This window comes from Enhydra lutris, unplaced genomic scaffold (genome assembly GCF_002288905.1).
Source record: "Enhydra lutris kenyoni isolate GAN:26980312 unplaced genomic scaffold, ASM228890v2 scaffoldscaffold4, whole genome shotgun sequence".
In the NCBI taxonomy this organism is placed as follows: Eukaryota; Metazoa; Chordata; class Mammalia; order Carnivora; family Mustelidae; genus Enhydra; species Enhydra lutris.
In genome coordinates, this window is record NW_019154088.1 from 48,961,708 (window position 1) to 48,987,919 (window position 26,212).

The 26,212-nt window shown below is 40.3% G+C and overlaps 1 protein-coding gene across 6 annotated transcripts in view; it reads left to right on the plus strand.

Annotated features, from left to right (window-relative positions):
* LOC111159618 (G protein subunit gamma 2) overlaps positions 1–21,522 on the plus strand; it is a 113,118-nt gene extending 91,596 nt beyond the window's left edge. For all 6 annotated transcript variants that reach the window (XM_022522157.1, XM_022522174.1, XM_022522166.1 and 3 more), the window contains one exon: positions 20,554–21,522. In XM_022522157.1, coding sequence (XP_022377865.1) covers positions 20,554–20,682 — 129 coding nt within the window. In that variant the 3' untranslated portion in view covers positions 20,683–21,522. The remainder of the gene's footprint in view (positions 1–20,553) is intronic.
* The last annotated feature ends 4,690 nt before the right edge of the window (positions 21,523–26,212 follow it).

The window sequence follows — 26,212 nt, forward strand, 5'->3', positions numbered from 1 at the left end:
CTCTTGGGGTATGAATCAGGCATCAGGTTTGGTTTTTTGCCCTTTTTTTTTTTTTTTTTTTTAAGTTGTCAGTTAGTTTCAATGTATAGCCATGGTAAAGAACCTAGGGGAGGGGCACCTGGTTGGGTCAGTGAGTTAACTGTCACCTTTGGCTCGGGTCATAATCCCAGGACCCTGGAATCAACCCCCAAGTGGGGCTCCCTGCTCATTGGTTAGTCTGCTTCTCCTTCTCTCTCTCCCTCCTGCTCATGTTCTCTCTCTCTCTCTCTTTCTCAACTAAATAAATAAAGCCTTAAAAAAAAAAAAAGAAGAACCTAGGAAAAAGATTTGCTCCTCCTCCTCCATTTTTTTTTTTTTTGAGTAAACTCCACACCTGATGTGGGTCTTGAACTCATGACCCTGAGATCAAGAGTCTCATACATGCTTTACTAACTGAGCCAGTCAGACACCTGGGGTTTGCTCCTTCTAACTCCCATCAGATATGGACTGGAGAGTCTTTCTTCATAAATAAGCTGAGCAAATATCCATGGGCATCTGTCTGTCCTAATCTTTTTTGAGTTCTGATAATGGGGCCATGTAGGCCCATCTTCTCTTCTTTCCACAGCTTTAACTCTTCTTATTCATGAATGAGATAAATACAGGGAACTCACCATTTGCCTTGCTCCTTTACAACACCTTCCTCTTTTCCTCTTTTCCCTTTGCCTCTTCTTTTTCACTCCCTTGCTGAAAAAGTACAGTGTGGAAGGTGGGCACAGAATCTGCTGCAAGAAGTGAGGGAGTTCAAAGACAATGGCATCAAAAAGAGTCATTTGGTGCTTCTTTGGGAGGGATGGGGAGAGAGGAAGCTTCTGCCCATGGGCCTTCTGGAAAATGTCACTTTGCCTTTCAGGGTGGCCCAACTAAGATAAAAGTATTTGTGAAGCTCTATTGTGGTTGGCATTTTCTCTTACACCTCAGGATCCTCAGATCTGGCTCCTGAAGGAGGTTGTGATGGTGTTAGAGATGATGAAAAGCCAGCAGTGGGAGGAAGAGGACTGAAATAGGCCTTTTCAACCGTAAATCAGACCTCCATCCTCCCTCACCTGAATTACTGACTGCAGGGGGCTCCTAGTTGATCCCTGAAATCCATCTCAACCTTGTCTCCATCCCTGCCATCAATTATCCTCCACATTGCTACCAAAGAAAATTTTCTCTAAGAAAATCTCATTATGTTCCTCTCACACAGAAAGTCTTTTCATGATTCCCATCACCTTTAAAATAAAATTCAAACTCTTTAACAGAGTATGCAAGGTCCTTCTGGCCTCTGCCCCTCTTTTTGGCTTCATCTCCTTTTTTTTTGCCTAGAACATTCACTCTCCTCCTTTCAATTCTTCTGCTTTAAACTGTGGAGACTCCGTGAAGACTCAGATCAATCATTACATCCTTTGAGAAGCTTTCCCAGACCCTCATCATAAGGTTGAATTTGGGCCAATTTTCAGTTGTTCATTTATTCTTTTATCTAATAAGTACTTTGTTGACAGCTTTTTAAATGGCCAGACCATGCTAGGTCCTAGAGATGCAGAGGTGGAGAGAGAGAGGAAGACATGGCTCTTACCCTCAGGGATCTCCTAGTTTAGGAGTGGTTTACAAAAAAATATGAACAAGACCTATCACATAAATAAGATATGCGGGAAGCATAATCACCAGATATTATCAGAAAGAAGGCAGCACCACACCCTGACTCCCTTCCTATACTACTTCTCAAGACACCAGAGGCATGGCCACTGTAAGAAAGAGAAAGCGTTTATCTAACAAACTGAGTGCTAGGTGGTGGTCTTCCTAGGTGATCTTCGCATCCACATCTCTGGACCCTTGCTCTGTCATTAGACCTCACGTTGTTGGAAATACAGCGGCAGCTTGTCACTCAGCCTTTGTCCTGCACATCAGAGCCAGGCAGGCATGCTGTGGCAAAGTGTCAGATTATTTTTAGTTCAAGCTGTTGGCTAAACTGCGACTGTGTTGACAGTGTTGTCAGCTAGCTGGTTTAGGGCTTGGCTATTTGCCTTCAGGACTCCCTTCAAAGGCTTCTGAGCACTGGGGCTTCTCCACCTACTTTCCCTGCATGATCCTGTCGGCAAGAAAGGGCTTTTCTCTGAAGATCCCATGTATGTGATTCTGCAGGCAGAGAAGTGACCGCTTTGAGTTCTGTATGGCGGCAGTGGCGTTATGTACATCTGGCAGAGCCCACTGTGACTGAGGCCGTGAGAAGCAGGGGGCAGGGGACACAGCTGGCACTGGTGCTTCGAGAGTCCCATCAGCAGGGGCAGCCTCATCCCTCCTGCGGCCTCCAGGATAACTCGGGCTGCAGAGAGAAGCTGTACTATAACAGGATCTGAATAGCATATTCATTTTTAAACCTTGTGTCCTATCCCTCTGCATCACAGATCCCGGGAGAATTGAGCTAATGAACCCATTATCTGTTCATAAGCCTCAGGCATATATAAATTATACTCCCAGCCTTTCTGTGTTTCTTTGTTAGCATTTCATTCAAGGACAGAAAGTAAAGAGAAATCAAAAGAAGCTGGGAAGGGATCTAGGGACAGGGACAGAGAGGGGCGTAGAGACTGTGACACTCAGATGTATGAGACAGCAATATAGTCACAGAGATGCTGAGCAAAGACGGATGAAAGGAAGCTCGTCCTTAGAGCACAAATTGAGAGAGCACATCCAAAAGTAAAGGACAGCAGGTTTCGGTGAAGTCTATTTATTCACCACTCTGTTAGGGCTCGTTGGGTTTCTAATAATAGAAGCCTAGGCCAAGTTCACTTAAGCAGGAAGAGGGGATTGATTATAAAAGATATAGTGTGTCTCAGATTCCAAGAGCAGAAATGTAGCCGGGTAAGCCGTAGAAATAAGAGCTGAAGACCATCAGAAACCAGGAGAGCTCTGTTACATGCCCTTGCCTCACTCTGTGCATCTGTCTCTTTCTTTTCCCGGGAAGAATAGATTTCTCAGCTTCCTGTTCCATGTGGCAGACATGATGGCTGCCCACAGCTCCCAGGATCCCATGTTACTTCCAGCTCCATGAAGAAAGAGATCGGTTGATTCAATTACCTTCAGTCTCAAGTGCATATTGCTAGAATGGCATCTCTGTTCTAGTAGAATGAGTGAACCATCTGCAGTTCAATCAACGGACATTAGAATCAAACCACAACACTGCTCTAGGAATTAACCCACACTCCATAGTTAAGGAGGAGTGAGAATCATTGTAAGCTAGAAAGATGCTCTTTGACAGAGGGCATCATTAGCATCATGAAAAATAATGTAAATGTAAGAACAAAAGAAAGCCAGGGCCAGAAGCATGGGTGAAATGATTGCTTCTAAACTAATTGGATGCTCCATAAGTTGACCCCACATAAAAATGTCAAATTTCTTTCTCATTTCTCCCAAGTATTCCTAATAGACCTTTCCAACTTGTTCCCCTTATTATCCCAAGAGTATGCTATGTAAATTCCTACTTCTCTGGTTATTCTGGGTTCCTCAGTGAGAATGCCCTTCCCCTCATTCTTTTCCTGTCTACTACAGACTGAATGTTTGTCTCTCCCCACCCTCCCAAGATTTTTGTTGAAATCCTAACCGCCAATATAATGATATTTGGAGGTGGGGCATTTGGAAGATGATTAGATTGGGAGGGTGAGCCCTCATGAATAGGATTAGTGTCCCTATAAGAGACCCCAGGGAGATCCCTCATCGCTGCCACCATGCGAGGTAATAGTGAGAAGACATCTGTAAACCAGGAAGTGACGTCCACCAGACATTGAATCTGCTTGATCTTAGACTTTGCAGTCTCCAGAACTGTGAGAAATAAATTTCTGCTGTTTGTAATCTACCCAGTCTAAAATATTTTGTTACAAAAGCCCAACCAACTAAGATCCTCCCCAAATCTTACTCCCCAATTAGGGGTCAGCTCCAGTCCCCACTTGTCCATGAATATCTTGCCATTCTGACTATGTTTACTAATTGGTTTCATTTTCATCAAATAAATTTTTCCATAAGACTACACAGTCCTCAGGGTGCCTGGGTGGCTCAGTGGGTTAAAGCCTCTGCCTTCAGCTCAGGGCATGATCCCAGGGTCCTGGGATCAAGCCCCACATCGGGCTCTCTGCTCAGCAGTGAGCCTGCTCCCCCCCCCTCCCCCCCCCACCCTCCGCCTGCCTCTCTGCCTACTTGTGATCTCTGTCAAATAAATAAATAAAATCTTAAAAAAAAAAAAAAAAAGACTACACAGTCCTCAAAGTCAAAGACCATGTAATTTACTTCTCTGTATCCTTCAGGGTGCTGGGGTACAGGCATTTAAGAAACCTTTTTTTTTTTTTTTTAGTGGATAGCTTCAAGTTCATGTACTTAGAATGTCATATAACAGAACATCAGAAGCTATATTTCACATGACATTTCCAATGACATTTATGGTTTAGGAAATTGCAAGCATGGTCACATTGGCCAAATAAAACTGTGGTCATAGGGGCACTGGGTGGCTCAGTCGGTTAAGTGTCCAGCTCTTGATTTTGGCTTAGGTCATGATCTCAGGGTTCTGGGACCAAGTGCTGCATTGGGCTCTGCACTCAGCAGAAAGTCTGCTTGAGGATTCTGTCTGTCTCTCTCTCTCTCTCCCTGGAAAAATAAATAAATCTTTAAAAAAGAACTGTGATCATAGGAGAAAATTCATTGAAATACAAAAATGAAGAGAGTACAGTAAATACTTTCATGTGTTGTGTTTGATTATAAGAAGCCAGCATTTATTGTATACTTTCTTTTTGTAGTAATTCAACATAAAAACAGATTGATTTTCATAACTGACAAATATGTATAAATTATCAAACAAATGCAAATGTTTCTAATGATTAAATCATCTTTCTGATGACTGACTCATAAAAGGTTGGAATTGAACGTCACAGAAAATGGTACTGAGAAATGGACCAGTTAGATATCATCCTTGGTAGTAGAGAAAGGACATATATCCTAGGTTTGGGACTTTTGAAGTATTTTTTCAGAATTTGAAATGAAATTTTTAACATCTCTTCTCTAAAATGCTTGCATTTGAGGGGCGCCTGGGTGGCTCAGTCGATTGAGTGTCTGACTCTTGGTTTCAGCTCAGGTCATGATCTCATGGGTGGTGAGATTGAGGCCTTCATCCAGCTCCATCCTTGGTGGGAAGTCTGCTTAAAGATTCCCTCCCTCTGCTTCTCTTGCCACTCACACACACACACTCTCTCTCTCTGAAATAAATAAATATTTTTGAAAAGATGCTTGCATTTGACTGGGGAGAATGAGATACTATCCTCCTTATTGACCAGTTATTTTAGGGATAATAAAATCAGTGTAGTATGTCAAAGGACATAAAGAGGAAGGGGTCATATTCACAGTTGGCCAGTCGTCATTCATTCAGTTTGCTGAAAATGAAGCAAAAAACATAAAATTGAACTCACACATACATTAGTAACTAAGCTTGACACTTCATTTTTATGAGAGTTGATATAACTTTTAAAAATTCCGTATTTATTAAGCACCGTGTACATGCTTAACTTTATGCATTGTGTCTAGGAGCTATAGCAGTAGTACTGTTAAACCTTGATATTTGAAATCCCTAGGAAAAGAATTTTTCTGAATAGCCCAGTTTTCAGGCCAGATGAAGTCTCCCTTCTTAAAAAATGTAACTACTTTGGATGACACTTTGAATGTCTTTCTTTTTTTATTAAATAGAGTAAATTAAATATAATGTGCTTTTTTGATGATTCATTTGAAGTTATTAATTTCAAGAATATTTCCTATTTCACTTTTTAGAAAAATGCTATTGATGTACCATTCATTTAATACCACCTTGGAGGAGAGGGGAGGGGAAGACCACTTAGATGAGTCACTCATTATTTTATAAATAAAAAATAGTCAATATTTATTTATATAATTTTACTTCCTCTAGTATCATAATCAAAGTTTGATCTTGGGCAGTCTTCACACCCAGGAAATATCCTTTAGACTTAATTTTGGCCACCAGCTGTGATGCGGGTGCCATGATGGTGTGAGACATCATGGCAACTTGCTGCCTTTCATTCCCAACATTAGTAGTCTTGCTGTCCATAACACCTCTCATATTTTCAGTATGGTTCCAAGGCATTTCAAAGAATCCTAATGTTTTTTTCTGCAGTCACTTGTGTTTAAGCTGGATGTTTTCATTTTTTCTGACTTGAATTACATTTTAATGATTCAAAGAAATATGAAGACTTAAAAATAGCCAGTTGCTTTTGACCTGAGCTAAAGACCTTTCTAGATAAATGTCAGACCAGTCTCTCCTACTTTGGAAATTCTATCTCATCCCAGAGGTTTCGTAGTTTCTTTTGTCTTCAGGTACATTGCCGAGCCAATGGCAGATGATGAACATCCCATTTCAAGCCTGCATCCCAGCACAGTTCTTGAGGTCTTTTTAAGCAACAAATTCAAGTTAAGTCAACCCTTACTGGTGCCTTTAATGCGGGCAACTCAACTGAAGGACTTGACTGAATGACTGATGCCCTTACCACACATGTGACTTCCCACACATAGAGGCAGTGACCCTCTGTCAGTGCTCATATCTTTGCCTGATGGCTTGCAAGCATTTTGTGACATCAATTTTAAAATGTGTCTTCATTTCAGAATGTAATAAAGACAGAACTATATCCTTACAGACTGTTTAAATTCTTGGGTCTGATTTGTATCCTGACAACTGCTTCTCAGAGCTGTCAGAATGTCTGCCTAGAGTTGGTTCCTATTTTTTCAGAGCCTAAAATCAAACTTTATTGGTAAACTTTATTGGGACTCTCTAGGGTCACCTTTTCTTTACTTCCAATTTCTCAGCCCCAGTCTAGCTGGAGAGGTTGCTGGATAGTTGGGTTTCAACAATGGTCAATCTGAGAAGATCCATGCTCTTATTAAATGTAATTCCTTCACATGTGCATCAGTTCTCATCTCCCTAATCCAAGGTCACACTCCATCACCTGTCCATCCTGAATCATCAATTTTGATTCTCTATGTCATCATTGCCATCAGTGTACAAACGTAGTATTATTTCTCCATCTTAAATAAAATTTTATTTTTTTCCTCTGAATTGCCCACTTCCTCTTCCAGCAACTGCCTCATTTGTTTGCTCTGCTTTGCAGAACTTCTTGGAGAAGTTGTCTATACTCACTATCTCTAATGTCTCTTTTCCCTTTCTTTTGAAAAGTTATTTTTACTCTGGAAATAATCTCAAAGATACAGCAGGACTGCACTGCAAATGCCATACGAAGTATTTTGTTTTCTCCTGAACCATTTGAAAATAAGTTGTCAAAAGTTACCCCATCAACAACAAATACTTTAGTATGTGTTTCCTGTAAGTAAAAACATTCTTCTACATAATCATAATGCAGTCATCAGAATTAGGAGACTAACACTGATACATTACTACTTTCTAGTCCTCAGACCCCATTTAAGTATTGCAAATTGCCCTATTCTCAAAGTCCTTTGAGAAAAGGACCCAGTTCAGAATCATGTGTTGCATTTAGTTGTCCTGTCCATAGCGTTCCTTGAATTTCATGGCCTTGACACTTTTGAAGGTTACGGGACATTCACTTTGTAGAACACCACTCAAGTTGGGTTTGTCAGATATTTCCTTATGATTGAATTCAGGTAACAAAACGGGAACATTAATACAGAATTGATGGGGATTTTTATCTCATTACATTTTATCAGTGGCATATGACTTCAAATTGTCACTTACTGGTAATGTTAACTTCATTACTTAATTAAGGTGTTATCTTCTAGTTTTTTCATGTAAAGTTCTTCTTTTGTCTTTTGTAGTTAATAAATACTTGGATCTTGGGAGACAGACCTTGAGGCTATATTCACTACCCTACTCGTCACCAAAAATTTGTTTTTAAAATTGTATTTAATTATATTGATATTAGACTCATGGCTTCCTTTTTTATTCAGTGGTTTATAATCTGCTACGATCATCATTTATTTCGATGTCTTAATTGGCACAGACTGAAAAACTAGCTACCACGTCCTTCTGACGTGATTCCATCTTTCTTTGACTGCTTCCTTAGTGCTTGGCACAAAAAGATGTTATAGGGTCCTTTTATTATTTCCCTGCCCTGACCTTAGAATCACCCTTTTCTCTAAGAGCTAACTAGTTCCTTTGAGAATGGTATTTAGAAATGAAACTCTGGATGCTACTTGTTCTCATTGCTGAAGTGTTTGAAGTGTTGCTGCTCCAAGTTCCTCTCAGTGGATAGCGTTAGAGAACACTATACATGTCTATTTATTTCTTTATCTTTGTATCTGTATATATGTAGTCATGAGTTCACACCAACACCACCAGGTCCTGTCCTATACCACAGAGTATATTCTAGCTTTCTGCTTCCCATATTTGTAACTCCCTTCACTGACAATGAGGATCCTTGCTCCCCTGGTCTGTATTTGGCCAACTGTCCTGTAGGGAACCAAGGTCCCATTCCATGACCTCTCCTCCTGACATGGATGCATTCACATCCCACTTGAGCTCCTACACACCTCACCAGGCTATCCTATACAGATGCTCTCCTCACCCTGCTCAAGCTCTGACCTCCCACTATGGATCCCTGATTGAGTGTGGAGCCCACTTTGCTTAGTCTCACCCAATCCCTTTAAGACTGAATTGTTCATGAAGGAGAAGGAGGCCCCAATTGCTTGTAACCCCATTCCAGTGAGGCTTTCACTCCCACTGTTCTCGTGAGCCTGCTCTCACCAAGGTTGCTGATGACTACAAATGGCAAAATCTAATAGTCAATTCTCCATTTCATCATACTTGACCTACAGGCAACATTTGTCATGGCTGATGATTCCTTATGCCTTGAAGCATTTTCTTCAGCATTTGGTTCTCAACAGTCCCCACTCTCACAGAGGACTATGTCTAAATTTCCTGTTCTGGCTCCTCCTGGGCTCCCCAGTTTCTTACATTGAAGTGTTCTGGAGTTCAGTACTTGTCCCTCTCTTTTCTATCTAAATATACTCTCTACTTTGACTCTTGACTCCCACAAAGCAGTCACTGCTTTCCCCACAGCATTCAGAGTACTCCTTTACAATGCAAGTCAGTGCTTCCCCTCCATTCTGTAAGTTTTCACCCAAAGATTAATTGCCTTCTCCATTAAGCCTAGCTGCTGCTTCTCCAGTAGTTCCCCAACCCCCTACACACACTCATATTCTTAATCCCTTTTACCCTGCTCTACTTTTCATTTCCTTATAAAACTTACTACCCTCTGGGGCACCTGGGTGGCTCAGTTGGTTAAGTGTCTCGATTTCAGCTAAGGTCATGATCTCAAGGTTGTGAGATTGAGCCCCGTGTTCGGTTCCGCAGTGGGTATGGAGCCTGCTTGAGATTCTGTCCCTCTCCCTCTACCCCACCCACCCCCCTCTCTCCCTCTCTAAATAAATAAATAAGTTAGTTAATTAATGAAAACTTATACCTTCTACCATTCTCTATAACTATTGTACTTTCTTTTCTGTTCTCTCCATTCTCCCATTCAAATACTGTATCAGCAATTTGATGATGCTGTTCATTGGTGTAGTTGAGTCCTGTTTCTTCATTTGGGTTTTGTTGAGTTACTTGAACCTGTGGGTTTGTTGTTTTCATCAACCATTATGCATTTTTCAGCCGCTATGTCTTCAGATATTGTTTCTTCCTTCTTCTGCACCCACAATCTTTCTCCTTTCTTTCAGAGACCCCAATTATGTATGTATTCAGGTCCTTAAGTTATTGTCTACCCAGGTGTTCTATTCATATTTTTTCAGTCTACTTTCTCTGTGTACTTCATTTTGGAGAGGTCCTGTTGTTATCTTCAAGTTCAATCATCTCTTCTTCTGCAGCATCTAAATCTGCTGGTAATTCCATCCAGTGTATTATTTATCTCCAGAGATTTGATTTGGATCTTTTAAATATCTTCCATATCTCTTCTTTTCATGTTTTGCTTTCCTTTACCTTCTTGATTTTATGGACAGTATTTACAATAGCTATCTTAACAAGATCCTTATCTATTACTTTAATCATCTGTGTCAATTCTGGGTCTTCTTTGTAGTAATCCTTCTTCTTATATGGGAGAGATTTTTTTTCTCCACTTAATTATATGCCTGAATTCTTTTTTTTATTGGATTCTAGATATTGTGGCATACTGGAATTTTTTTGTATTCCTTTTAATATTTGGGGGTTTTGTTCTATGGTGCAATTAAGTTACTTGGAAACATTTTGGTCTATTCAAGACATACTACTGAACATTGGCATGTGGGTCTGTAACAGCCTTTAACCTAGGCCAATTTGGCACCACTCCTGAAGCAATACTCCTTATAGGACTCTATTCAACCCTCCAGTGTTACGAGATCTTTCTACTCTGCCTGTGGAGGCACAAACTACTCCAGCCCTGTCTGATCATCAGGGATTATTCCATTTGACTCTTTCTGAATATTTTTTGCACAGCAGTTTTCTCCCACATATGTGCTGATCAATATTCAACTAAAGACAAAAGGAATCCTCTGGAGGCCTCCAGAGCTCACACTTTCTCTCACCCTCTTTCTGTGTCTGTGAAGCTCTTTTTTCTCTGTTACTCTCTCCTCAACTCAAGGAGATTCCTTAACTCTGTTTTGGTGGCCCCTCCCTGTACCATGGCCTAAAAACCCTTTTTACACAGTCAGCTGGGTCAGTCATGGGGCTTATGTTGTCTCCCTTCTCTCACTGATTACTATCCTCTGCTGCCTGTTGCCTAACATTTATAAACTGCTTGTTCCTATATTTTTCCAGTTTAATTAGTGTGTGTTTTTTTCATCATAATCTGAATTAGAAATCTGGAAAAATACGTAAGTTCTACAAGGACAGGAATCTTTGTGTATTTTCTTCCTTTCTTATTCCAAGTATCCAGACCTATGCCTGGTTTATTAGGTACTCAGTAAATATTAGTTGAATAGAATATTTGTTGAATAAGATTATGTTTGAGAACTCCTTCAGGAATTATTTGAGTGTCTACCGTGTGTCTGGCACTGATCATACAGTGGTAGATAAAGCAGATATAGTTTCTGTCTTCCTAGAGTATAGTGTCTAAAGTGAAAGACAAATATTAAACACAAATAAACAATGGTTGTCGTTATAAATTGTAAGAAGTGTTTTCCTATAAAGGAAAAGAATGGGATGAAAGTACATAATGAGGAAAGTCATTATTGGATGAAATGGTCATTGAAGACTCTGCAAAGAGGCAATATTTCAGTTGACACCTAAAGGAACAGAAGGAGTCAGGCTGTTGAGAAAATGAGGAAAAGAATATTCCGGGGATTGTATATGTGAAGCTCTGAGGCAGAAAAGAACTTGGAGCTTCCATAACATTAGCAGAGGTGTGTGTGAGGAGGGAGGAATGCCACACATGAAATTGGAAAGATGGGCAGGCCCAAGCATGCAGGCTGTTTTAAGATGTTTTGGTTCTCTACAAAGTACAATGGGAAACTATTAGCAGTTTTGAGTAAGAGTGGTATGAGCCAATTTATATTTTTAAATTAACTTTCTAGCTGCAGTATGGAAAATACTACTCTTGGCACAGTAGTAAAAGCTGGGAATTCATTTACAACTGAAATTCTTAAACTTTTTTCTGCCCTAGACCTGTTTGGCAGCCTACTGAAGCATATGGCCTCCTTCTCAGAGTAATGTTTTCAAATTACAAAGGAAACTAATCATACTGAAATACAGTTTATCAGAATAGTTTTTAGAAAACTATTTGTGATAGAGTTATATAGGTACTCCTTTATTGGCTGATATAGAAGACCTAATATTGAGTCTATAATTATACAGTGGATAAACATAAATGAAATGTTGCGATGTTTATAACAGTACTTATAATGTGATGGGAACTATCTGACTTCTATGGCTAAACAAGTCAGAGGGACTGCTAATGCTACTGTTTATGTTGTCTACATCTGGGAATGTAATGGACAGAAATGCTAAATCTCCATTTGAGGTTAGTGAAAATAAAGATGTAACTTTTATCATCAACATTCACAGACCAGATCACCCCCTGAATTCTATCTGTTGACCCTGTGTTAGTCCATTTGAGCTGCTGTAACAGAATACCATATTGGGTGGCTTAGAAAAACAGACATTTTTCTCACAGTTCTGGGGCCTGGGGAAGTCCAACATCAAGGCACTGGCAGATTCCATGTGTAGTGAGAGCCCGCTCCCTGGTTAATAGATGGTTGACTTCGCACTATGTTCTCATATGGCAGAAGGGGCACAGGAGCTCTGTGATCTCTCTTACAGCACGAATCCCATTCATGAGAACTCCAAATTCCATCACATTGGGAGTTAAGTTTCAACATATAACTTTTGGAGGCTATGAACATTCAGTTTATAGCATACCCCTTGGAAAACCCAATTAATCGCTTTTTAGTTAAGAAATTATTTCCGTAAACAGGGAGAAAGAAGATGGGAACCTAAACTTGGGTAGTCACCACAGCAATGACAATAAGGAGACAAATGTGAGGTATTTTTGGAGGAATAAGCAGTAGGACAGGAAAGAGAGAGATTGAGTAGGGTTACTGGAGAAATCTTAATGGAAGAGGTGATATATAGTGTAAAGGACACAGTGTGCAGAACGTTAGCAGGGATAGTCAGAAAGAGACTTGCCCATTGCTGTGACTCATTGAAGGCAGGGGACAAGGATGACACTATGGGTTAGAAAAGAAAGATTAAGTCAAGAACGCTAAGACTCACTACTCACGCACTCATGATCTGTGAGACCTACAGCAAACACCTTCCTAATGAAGCCTCAAATTCACATATTCAAGATGAGGACAGTAATAGCTTATGACCCATAACATTGTTGTAAGCATTAAATAAGATACTATATGTAAAGGGGTTAGCACAGTTCTGACATATAGCAAAGGCAGAGAAATATTAGTAATTATTCTCATTACGGCTAGGATTCTGAAAATGTGTTGGACTATCATCCACAGGGAAGTGCAATCTAGTTAAGGAAAACAAGATAAATCTCAGAAAATATTTTGAGAAAGAACGTATTTGGAATCAAGTGTTCAAATATAAGATGTAAACAACTCCTAAGCTCTTCATTTTGCCCAATATAGCACTTTCTGTGTCATAAAAGGATTTTGAAAATTTCTGCCACGCACAGGCCGACCTTGTTTTATTGCGCTTTGCTCTACTGCCCTTCTGATACTGCAGTTTCTACACATTGAAGGGTTTTTGGCAGCCTTGCATTGAGCAAGTCTATCTGTGTCATTTTTCCAACAGCATTTGCTCCCTTCATGTCTCTGTATCCCATACTGGTAATTCTTGCAATATTTTAAACTTTTTCATGATGTGTTTTGGTGATCTGTGATGAGTGATTATGACTTGCTGAAAGCTCAGGTGATGGTTAGCAATTTTTAACAATGACGTATTTTTGAATTAAGGTATGTACATTGTTTTCTTAGGCATAATGCTGTTGCACACTTAACAGACTGCAGGATAGTGTAAACATAACTTATATGTGCCCTGGGGAACTGAAAAATTCATTTGACTCATTTTATTGTGGTTTTCACCTTATTGCGGTAGTCTGGAACTGAACCTGCAATATTACTGAGGTACGCCTGTGTTTGTGTGTGCTGGTGGTGCAAGTGAGTTTTACATATTACTCTTGCCTAGTCTTCGCTGCTTACAGCTGAGCTCCTGTTTGGAGTAATAATGACTGTGGCTCAAACAAGTAAAAGGCACACACACAAAAAAAGTCATTGAGATTCAGTCTGAAAGTCTGTCCTTTGCTTTCATTTAGAGGAGCTAAGACAAGAACAGGCTGTTTCCTTTCATTCCGTCATGGTAGCATTTCATAAAGATGCACAAGGAATTTCAATTTCAGCATTTGGAACTAGCCCTGCATTTGAGTAGCTCATATGTAGATAGCTGTGGCTTAATGGCAAAGCATCAGGGTTCAGTTCTTTTTCTGCCAAGAGCTTTGCTATATGACATTGAACAACTCAAGCCATCTGCTGAGCCTTAATTTGTCACCTATGAAAGGAATTTAACACTTCTTACCTCGGGATTATTGTGTAGAGCAAAAGAGAAAACCCAATGTCTGAAACATAATGGGAGCATAATAATATTTTTATAAGAGATGTAGTGTCGATTAAAGAGCAATGCTTTAAGCCAAAAACTGTAACAAGAGACAGAGGTCCTTACATAATGATAAAGGGGTCAATTTATCAAGAGGATATAACCATCATAAATATATATACACCCAACACAAGAACAACTAAACATATTAAGCAAATATTACCAGACCTGGGACGCCTGGGTGGCTCAGTTGGTTAAGCATCTGCCTTTGGCTCAGGTCAGGTTCCAGGGTCCTGGGATCAAGTCCCACATTAGGCTCCTTGCTCAGCAGGGAGCCTGCTTTTTCCTCTGCCTGCTGCTCCCCCTGCTTATGCTCTCTCTCTCTGACAAATAAATAAATAAAATCTTTTTTTTAAAAAAGGAAATATTACCAGACCTGATGAGAGAAATAGACAATAATAAAATAATAGTAGGAAATTTAACAGTGGATAGATCACCCAGACAGAAAATTCATAAGGAAACACTGGACTTGAACTATACTTTAGACCATGGATCTAAAAGACATGTACACAACTTTCCATCCAACAGCAGTAGCATACATGTTCTTCTCAAGTGTACATGCTACATTCCTCAGGATAGGATGAATAATAGGCCCCAAGATAAGTATTAGCTAATTTAAGAAGACTGAAATTGTACCAAGAATCTTTTCCAACCACAGTGATATGAAACAGCAAACCAATAGATCAAAGAAGAAATAAGAAGGTAAATCAAAAAATACCTGAAAACAAAAAAGTGGAAACACAACATCCCTAAATTTATGAGATGCAGCAAAAACAGTTCAAAGAGGGAAATTTCCTTTCACCTACATTAAAAAGGAAGGTTGGTCTGTCCTAAGTAACCTAACTTTAGACCTCAGGAACTAAAAAGATCAAATTAGGGCTGAAGTTAGCAGAAGGAAGGAAATAAAGATAAGAGCAGAAATAAATGAAATAGAGACCAGAAAAATAATAGAAAAGATCAATGAAACCTAGCGCTGGTTTTCGAAAAGATGAACAAAACTGACAAATCCTTAGCAAGGCTAAGAAGAAAAAGAGGGAAGACTCAAATAAAACCAGAAATGAAAGAAGACATTGAAGTTGATACCACAGAAAAACAAAGAGTCATAAGAGACTAGTATGAAAAAATTATATGCCAATAAATTGGATAACCTAGAAGAAATGGATGAGTTCCTAGAAGCATATCCCCTTCCAAGACTAAGTCATGAAGAAATAGAACATCTGAACAGACCAAAAAAGAGTAAAGAGATCGAATCAGTAATTAAAAAGCTCCCAACAAGGAAAAGCCCAAGACCAGATGGTTTCCCTGGTGAATTCTACCCAATATTTAAAAAAGAATTTATGCTAATCCTTTTCAAATTCTTCCAAAATCAGAGAAGGGAATACTCCCAAACTCATTATAAAAGGGCAGAATTACCCTGCTACCAAAACCAGATATGGATACTACAAGTTAAAACTACAGGCCAATATCCCTGGTGAATATATGCAAAAATTCTTTACAAAACATTAGCAAACCAAATTCAACAGCACATGGAAAGGATCATACGCCAAAGTTAAGTGGGATTTATCCCTGGGATGCAAAGATGGTGCAACAAATCCATAAATGTGACCCATCACATCAGTAAAATGAAAGGTAAAATATAATGATCTCAATAGAGGCAGAAAAAGCATTTAACAAAATATAAACATCCTTTCATGATAAAAATTCAATAAATTGGGTATAGAAGGAATGTACCTCAACGTGATAAAGGCCATATATGACAAGCCCACAGCTAGCATCATCCTCAGTGATGAAAGATGGAAAGCTTCATCCTCAATGATGAAAGATGGAAAGCTTTCTTCTAAAATCGGGAACAAGACAAGGGTTCCCACTTTCACCTCTCCTATTCAACATAGTACTAGGAGCCCTAGCCAGAGAAGTCAGGCAAGAAATAGAAATAAAAGGCATCCAAATTAGAAAGTAAGAAGTGAAATTGTCTCTGTTGGAAGATGATATGGTCATATATAGAAAATTCTAAAGATCCCACACAAGAAAACTTAGAACTAATCAATAAGGTAAACTAAGCAGTAAAGTAGCAGGATAAAAATCAGCATCAGACATCCATTGTGTTTTTATACAAAAAAAAAAAAAAAGAAATAGAAAAAGATATAAAATCTCATTCATAATAGCATCAAAAACAGTAAAATACTTTGAAATAAATTTACCCAAGAATGTGAAAGGAATGTGCTATGCATGTTTAAAGAACCGGTCCCCTTGATGAGAATGAAAGCCAAACTAGGGTCTCAATGAAAGAAATTTAAGACACAAATAAATGGAAAGCTTATCTGTGTTCCTAGATCAGAAGAATTAATATTGTTAAAATTTCCATACTACCCAAAACCATCTACAGATTCCTGTAGTCCATATCAAAATTCCAATGGCATTTTTCACAGAAATAGAAAAAAAAATCATAAAATTCGTATGAAACCACAAAAGACCCTGAATAGCCAAAGCAATCCTGAGAAGCACAAAACTGGAGACATCACACTTCCTGATCTCAAACTGTATTACAAAGCTGTAGTAATGAAAACAGTATGGCATAAAAAATAGACACACAGACCAATGGAGTCAAATAAAGAGCCAAGAAATAAACCCCAGTATATCCCATCAACTAATATTTTATAAGGGAGCCAAAATACTCGGTAGGGAAAAGATTATCTCTTCAATAAGTGGTGTTGGGAAAATTGAATAATCATATGCGAAAGAATGAAACTAGATCCACATCTTACACCACTGAGGAAAACTAACTCAAAATGGATCAAAGGCTTAAATATAAGACCTGAAGCTGTAAAACTCCTAGAAGAAGACATAGGAGATGAGCTTCTTGACACTGGTCTTGGCAATGATTTCTTGAATATGACAGCAAACATACATGCAACAAAGGCAAAAGCAAATCAGAGGTCTACACAAGACTAAAAGGTTCTGCAGAGCAAAAGAACAATCAACAAAATGAAAAGGCAACCTTTGGAAAAAGAGAAAATATTTGCAAACCATGTATATGGTAAGGGGTTAATATCCAAAATATATAAAGAACTCATGCAAGTAAAAAAATCTGATTAAAAATGGGCAGAGTAACTGAGTCGACATTTTTCCAAAGAAGACATATAAATGGCCAATCAGGATGTGAAAAGATGTTCAATGACACTAATTAGGAGAATGCAAATCAAAAGCATAGTAAATATCACTTCACACCTGTTAGGATGACTATTATCAAACAGACAAGTGATAACAAGTATTGGTGAAGATGCAGAGAAAAGAGAACCCTATATGCTGTTGGTGGCATGTATAATGGTGCAGCCACTATTGAAAACACTGTGGAGGGTCCTCAGAAAGTTAAAAGTAGAACTACTGTATGATCCAACCATCCCAGTTCTGGATAAATAGCCAAGGGAAATCAGAATTTCAAAGAGTTATCAGCACCCCCCTTTTCATTGCAGCATTATTCACAGTAGTCAAGATATGGAAACAACCTAAGAGTTCATCTGTGCATGAATGAATAAAGAAGATGTTTTATATACACACAATGGAATGTTATTCAGCCATGAAAAAGGAAATCTGGCCTTTTGTGACAATATGATGGACCTTGAGGGCACTATGCTAAGTAAGATAAGTCAGACAGAGAAAGACAAATACTGTATGCTATCCTGTGAAACCTAAAAAATCCAACTCACAGAAACTGTAGAATGGTGGTTGCCAGGGCCTGGATGGTGAGGATATAGGGAGATACTGGTCAAAGGCTATAAACTTTGAGTTATAAGATGAATAAATTCTGGAGACTGAAAGTATAGCACAATGACTATCATTAACAATACTGTATTATACACTTGCAAGTTGCTAAAAGAGTAGATCGGAAATGTTCTCACCACACACATACAGAAAAAGGTAATTATGTGAGGTGTTAACTTGTAGTCACAGTTTCATGATACAGTAATATATCAAATCATTGCAATATACACCTTAAAGTCACACACTGTTATTCAATTATATCTCAATAAAGCTAGAAAAAAGGTTAATAAAAAATTTTAAATGAAAAAAAAAAAAGGTGAGACTGACTTTTATGCAACCATTCGAACAGCATACCCTAAACCTACCTGGAACCTTAGAATGTGATCTTATTTGGAAGTAGGATACTCATAGATGTTGAGATGAGCTCATACTGGATTAAGGTGGGCCCTAATCCAATGATTGGTAGGTAGGAAATTTGGGCACAAAGAAGAGAATGCTGTGTGAGGACAGAGACACACAAGACAGAAGGCCATGTGAAGATACAGGCCGAGATTGGAGTGGCACATTTATAAGAAAAGGGACACCAAGGATTGTTGCAAACTACCAGGCGCTAGCTAAGAAGCATGGAACAGATTCCCCTTGGGCCCCAAGGGGGAACCAAATCCTACTGAAACCTTGATTTTGAACTTCCAGTCTTTAGCACTGTCAGAGAATAAATTTCTGTTGTTTTAAGTCACCCAGTTTGTGACAATTCGTTAAGGCAAACCGAAGAGACTAGCAGATATGCTAATACCTATACCTCTTTATATCAGTCAGAGTCGACTAGGGTTTGTTGCAGTAACAAAAGGTCCTCTCCTCCCCTTCTTAAGGGCTTACAACAACAAAGATCTACTTCTTACTCCCACCACATGCCCTTTATGGATTATCTGCCACTCCACACCATGTCACTCTGAGCAGGGACCCTGGCAAAGGCAGTAGCCTCTGTCCAGAATATTGCCTCTGTCTGGCCTATGATGAAAGGAACAGAGAGTCCGAAAATTCAAAAAGACTTACAGGGTTGGAAGATGAAAGAAGTAAACCATAAAATTGAAAGGCCCTTAAGTGACACAGCTCGAATCAACTCAGCCATAAGGCAAGGACCAAATCAAGGGTGTGGCCACTGTGACTTTTGTTAAAACCTCCGAATCCATTAAAGTGGTTCTCAGTATATTATTCAGTTGGACAACTTGGCAGAGAGAAAGAGCTTGGCAAACGATGCATTGGGTCTTGATGCTTCCGCCCCAAAGTGACCCACATCACTTCTCTCACATCTTATTAGCAGAGCAAGTCTGATGTCATTGTGTGGGTATGTGTAATCCACCTGTAGGGTGGGGCAGTGAATTTTTTTTTTTTTTTTTTTAAGCAATGGTATCATCCATTCCACTCTTATAGAGGAATATCCTTTCGGTAGTCACTTTGAAAGGCTATCATAGGACTACAGTGATGTTAAAAGCTCTTGGAATAATCTCCAGAGCAAGTATGTCATGTGAGAAAGTGACTGTTAACTTTATGGGTTTTGAACCCAAATTGACATTCCTCAGGTGGATCATTCACTTAGCCCCCAGATGTAGTTAAAATTGACCTCTGGTTTATTTTCCCAAATCAAGTCTATCCTCAAGTAGTGAAAATTTGCCATTCTGAAGGCTGGTTGAAGGAAGGTATTCCAGACCATTCCCAAGACGAAGCTACAGAAAAGTGAGAAATGGCTGCATCACTGAAATCACTGACCAGCCTTGCAGTGGGACTCCTCCCTACAGGATACAGTGCCAGACTGAAGTAATATATATTTCAGATGTATAATAAATTATATGCAATGATGCAATATATGAAAACTGAGCTTGGGAGGCTCAGTCAGTTAAGCATCTGCCTTCCACTCAAGTCATGATCCTGGGGTCCTGGAATGGAGCCCCACAAGGGGCTCCCTGCTCAGTGGGGAGTCCGCTTCTTCCTCTCTCTCTCTGCCCTTGCCCGCCCTGCCCCCAGCTCTGCTCCTGTGCACTCACTCTGTCAAATAAATACAATTTTAAAATACATACATACATAAAAATGCATAAATAAAAGTAAAAAGGAAATTAACATGGCTTCACCCTTTCCATGTGTGGAAACTAAGCAATTTGCATGGATTATCTCCTTTAATCCTTGCAGTCAGGGCTGGGACTAGGATGAAGTGGGTAAGGAGGCACAAAATGTATGGAGACCTGCATTGTCTGGACTGTGCAAATGCAGGGTTGAGCCTCACGTGACCCTAACAGCGAGCATCCCATTCCGTTTGTGCCCTAAGAGCCTCACTCACCTCACCCTAGTCCCTTACCTGCCAGAGACAGCCGCGTGAATCAAGATCACCAACCCCCTTCTTTGCAGAGAAGGAAACCGAGGCCCTAAGGAGTTTGAGCGCCTCTTCCCCACCCCCACCCCCCACCGCCTCACTGTGACCTGCGCAGTCCACAGAGCTGAGCCCAAGTCCTTGGGGGATGGAGGGGTGGGACAACTAGACTCAGAAGTCGGCCCTGGCTGCCTGCGCATGCCTGGATTGCTTCCGCAAATGCTTCTTCTCAAGGTAGGGTTGTTTTTGTCCTCCTCTTCAGGTATCCAAGGCCGCCGCAGACTTGATGGCCTACTGCGAGGCTCATGCCAAGGAAGACCCCCTGCTGACCCCCGTCCCGGCTTCAGAAAACCCATTTAGGGAGAAGAAGTTTTTCTGCGCCATCCTTTAAGTCTTCGCGAGGAGCCTGTAGAGCCACAGGGCTCCTGGGACACTGATGTTGAGTTTTTAGCAAAGTGGGCGCCTTTCTAGTCCACAGCATTTAAAGAGAGGGAGGAGAACCATCCTGAAAACTCCAGGCTATGCATGTTTAAAGAACCGGTCCCCTTGATGAGAATGAAAGCCAAACCACATCCTGAGTTAAGAGATCTGATATCTGCAGAACTGCCTGGAGGAGGGGAATATGTAAAGATAAAATCCGCCTCATTTCTTTTCTGCTATCCCTTCCCAAACCTTATGTTTCTGCTTCATATTTAAAAAAATAAAAATAAAAACAGACAGCTATACTGAGCTAAGATATGTATGACCTTCTTGGAATGAATATTGCCTTTAGAATACCCTTTGATAAGCTGAATTGTCCAGTGTAGCTGCGGTTTGGTTTAATGGCATTGATGTTTAGTCTTTGTGCCTTTTTCTTTTTTCCTTCTCTCCTGCCTCTCCTTCCCACCCCTTCCGGTTAGAGTAGTGCAGAGCAAAGACTGGATTATCTGCGAGACTGAACTCTAAGGATGAGCACCCAAGTGTTTAGGGAGCTGTTCCCCGTGGTTTGTCCTCATGGTGATAACAACAAAAAATGCCCAGTTGTCTGTGTTCTCTTATCACCATTCCTAACATTTGTACATGATAGCTTTGATTCTGCAAGTAAAAGTAAATCATGTGTTGTGACTGGTGCTTTCATGTATTTGTGACGATTTTTGAGTAATACTGCATGAAAATGTCCCTATGTTACATCCATTCAGAAGGTTTGTTGTTTAACTCAAGTTTGGAACAGGAATAAGAAGGAAAAGAAGCTGGAGAAGAACAAACTCAGTGTCTTGAAAACTGAGATGACTTCAGAGCCTTAGCCATGCCTAAAATACCTCTGAGTTCACGGTGGCTTAAACGCCTCTTCAACGTATTTTCCAGAATCCAAAGCATTTTGGTTGTATCCAGGATCCAGGGCAGCACAGGAACCAACGGGCAGGAGAGGGAAGGAAGGATTCACCATCAGTGGGGAAGCCTTTTTGTCATAGAATAAGAGCCAATTTCATCTTCCCCTGCATCGTGGAAATTTTAGATTGAAAGAACACTTTCTGTTCATTCAAGTATCAGGAGAAATAAACCAATGGCTCCAGAGAAGACCCATTCTCAGAATCCCGGCTGTTCACCTGCCAGGGAGAAGGAGGCAGGTAAAGGCCCGCCAGCACCACCAGAAAGGGTTCTGGCTCTCTTTTGCCACTGGGATAGTCTTTGCTTTTCACTCAACCAAATTTCTCAAAAGAGCCTTTTCTGGTTTTGTTCTCCATCTTGTTTGTTAGAGTCTCTCAGTCTTTCTTTACAACTTCCTTGCAGCTAGAGCTCTCTCTTCCTGAGAGATGATATTGAAACTGATTTTTCATTTCAGCTCTAGCCTTCATCAGTAAGGGAAGGTTCTGGAAACCTGCATCACTTTTTTCTGTGCCATTCCCACACAAAAGAGGACCGGTCTTACAGCTCACTGTTTACTTTGAAATTGCAAAAGACCATTTCCAAATTAATTCTATTCTCTTTCCCTTCTCTTCCTTCTGTTAAAAAAAAAAAAAAAAAGTGAGGAAGGAAAAGAGAAGATATAAAAACTTAATAGGCCAAGGACAGATTTCAAAAGAGTTAGTAAATATTTTCCTTAGCTCCTTTTTAAGGGCATGATGGTAAAAGAATAAATATATCCAACTGGGGCAGGGGCAAAGGAATGCTGAGATACTTGCAAAATGTATGGCTCTACTTCTACAACCGGGTACTTCTGTTCAAACCTTGCGATGTTGTTACAGTCAGAGAGACACTAATGAAGATTTAGTGGGAAGACCCTGGCCGAGTATTCATTAAACTATATACAGTGTTGTACCATTAGCTTCATAATACTGTGGAATCAGCTAAAACCATATCACATTTTAAAAATTATCCAAAAGAGGAATTGAGTATGTGGTCATCTAAAAACTAGTGTGAATAAAGCACCTTTTGATGGTGATTAAAGCGTCATTGTAAGACCCCAAGGATTTTCATAATCCACACCATTTATTTTTCTTAGAGGGATGCTTATGTTTTTAGGTAAATCTTGATCTTTGGAGCAATTAAAATGGAATTAAAACTTGAAGGAAGCACTGTAATATGGCTCTGGTAATTAAAAGTTAAGGAAGTTCCAAACTTGTGACCTTGTTTACAAAAGAGGAAAAGCAGAAAATACACAGCCCATCTGAAATTAAGTTTAAGGAAAATGTTTTGGCTTTTTCATAACTTCGTGTCCTGTAGTATGGCACTATAAAATCAGAGTCTTTATATGAGTTTTTGCTTATTGGTATTTTTGCTTGTTAAGGGGGAAAGAAATCTTTTGATGACTTATACCTCTAAAGAGCTTTAATTCTGTTAGAGATTCAACAATCATGTCCACCAGCATAATTTTATCTTAAGGAATAACTAATAGGAAATATTAACTTAATTTTTCAAGGCCCTAATTTCTGTATATAACGTATTGGATAGTAATAGAAATCTGTCATGCAGTTAGCTTAAACTGTAACAATAACCCTCACATTAAGAAAAAAAAATTCTTGCATTGTCTTCAATATTAACTCTGATTTATTTATTCTTCCTTCCTTTCTTTCTCTCCCTCCCTGCCTCCCTCCCTCCCTTCCTCCCTCCCTTTCTTTTTTTTTCTTTCTTTTTCTTTTCTTCTTTCCAATTTTAAACCAAGAACCATTTAATTTAAATTAGAGGTTCCAAAACAGTACTTTGATCCAAGGTTAATTTTTATAATAATATTTGAAAGAGATTGCTTACCAAGGAAAAATTAAAAACGATTTCTCTATATACTCCTATTCACAAATGGGATTTGGGGAAATCAAGCATGCTGTCTTACATTTTTGTAGCTTTCTTGTTTTTGCTTTTTGTTTTTGTTTTCAAATGTTTGCTTCAAGCTGCTCCTGGCAATGGTGAATTGTTACATATCATTAATGTTTTCCCAACCCAAGGATTGTTCACCTTTTTTCCTATATAAGATCTGTGGAGTGTGTCTTTCAAAGAGAGGGAAATGCAGGAATGTTAAAGCAGGAAAACCTGAATGTGATGTGCACATTTTCATCCCACATGGACAATGTATTTGTTTTAATAAATGGAATTTTCAAATTCATTTCATATGCAGTCAAGTTCATTATGAGGGCCTGGGGGCCCGCTTGCCCATCGATTCCATGGTTAATTTGAGAAGGATGATGACACATAACAGGAGGGGTGGGGAGATAGGAATCCTTTGATTTTTTTTAGGATTTTGTTAATAGAAGTGTTCTAAGGAAGGGCTCACATGAGACTCTTTAAAAGCCTGTCTCCCTGGGTCTTTACGTCTTAAAGGCCCATGCCTGGGGACAGAGAAAGGTGATGCGGAAGAGCCCAGGGCTCTGGCAGGTTGGACCGTGAGGACACGAGCTACACTCTAGTGTGATGCACTGGGGGTTTTTCCTTCACCAAAACAAAACAACAACAAAAAAACCCACAATGCTGTCCTCCATAAATTGTTCATGATTTAAAAGGAGTTCTGGAGAAGACAAAATGCTTACAATTCTAGATTCAGCAGCTCGTCAGAGATAGTCTCAGTCAACAAAACCTTCTGTAGGCTCATCAAATGATGCCGTGAGTAATAGACCCTGTTAGGAGAGAAGGAAGGGCGGGCTCTCCCAGGAGTTGTGTCAGGGACAGCCACATCTTTAAAACTGATAAAAGGAGCCACTTGGAGTTAGGGCACTTGTCCACTTACATCATTGTTTTGCTGGCAGGGGTCCCTGGACCACCTGCTTCAGAATCGCAAGTGGAGAGGCAGATGATGGGCCCCAACTCAGAATCTCTGGCAGGGGCACTTAAAGATATGGGCCCCACTGCATGCTGGAGCCTGAGGACCACCGACTTAAGTATTTACGACAGACAGCTTTTCACAATGCCTAAGGGGAGGCACAGACCAGTCGTACGTGTGCTCACTTATTCCCACAGCCACAGGAAGTGCCTGACCAGGAGTAGACATAGAACCTGTGGGTGAAAAGGTAGACAGATCCTCCGCGTCTCCATGAGACACGGAGCCGAGGCAGCTGGTGGTTTTTGCCTCTGCTCCTGTTTTGTTGAGCCCATGTGAAAGGATGGCCTCCAGCTCTGGTTCTTTAATAAGCTGGTCACATTTTAGACAGCACTCACAATGACGTGGGAATTGGAGCTGGGTCAGCTCCAATCCACAAATTGCAAATAATTTGCCAAGGGAAATCCCTTTCCCTTCGGTTCTGCCCCAAATCTACATTTTCTTCTATTTAGAACCAGGAGACTCAGGCAGAATTTATTTTTAATGAAAAGGGTCATGGGCTCCCGGGCCTTTCCTCGGTAAGGACTCCTACTGTTTCTCCATGTCCTGGGGATGGGGGTGCACCTCCATCCTGAGGTGACAGAGAGACAGTGCCTGTGACTTCATACTGTACCCATGTAGGAGTCCATCTAGAATGAGCTAGAGCATCAGAGCTAGGCCCCAGTGTTCCCCCATGACCTTGGGCAAGCCTCTGACTTCTCCACACTATAAGATGGGGACAAGAATACCTGCCTCATTGCTTCACCAAGTTGTCAAAACTGAATGAAAGAGAGAAGGTATGAAGGCATCATGAAGGAAGAGGTGATAAAGAATCATTAGACACTGCTTGCACAACTTTCCAAGAGAGGAAAATTCTCAATAGTTCCTTCTCACCGCTTGACTCACCTCCTTTCCTCTCGGCCCTCACACTCCCCGGTTCAGACCCTTGGTACCTCACATTTGAATTTCTATCACATCTACTGGTGTGGCTTATCTCCTCATCACCTTCCACTCTGAGCCATCCCACTGACCCCAGGTATTTGTTAGTCAGGACTCCTTTAGTTGCAAGTGGCAGGAACCTAACTGAAACTGGCTAATAATGGAAGAGCTCTGAAAGAGGTCCCCCTTCAAGTTCAGCTGGATCCAGGTGCCAAGATGATGTCATCAGATGTCTTCATTTATACTTTGGTCCTGCTTCCCCCTGCACTGGTTTAAGTCTCAGACGGACTCTCCCCTGCAGCCTCAATATAGTATCAGCGATTCCAGGCTTGCTCTCACCAGCTGAGCAATCACAGAAGAAAGATAATAACAGCTCCAGCACAAGTCCCTGGCTGTGTCCTTGCAACACTACCTAAGACTCTCATTGGCTGGATCTGATTTGTGAACCCAGGCATGGAGGTGGGGTCACTGTATCACAGGGGCAGAACAGCAGATCTAAGGAGATTGAAGCATGACCACTAGGGGGAGAGAGATGGAAGGTCAAAGGCAGGAAAAACCTGATGCCAACCACATCTTGCCAGACTCCTGGAGGCACCCTTCAGTTCCAGCATGCTCAGACACCAGGGTGCACTGCCTCGTGGTGCTCTTCCCAACCCAGCAGATCCACACTCCAGCCCTGGGGAGGCAAGTCCCACCCTACTAATTCTACCTTCTTTTC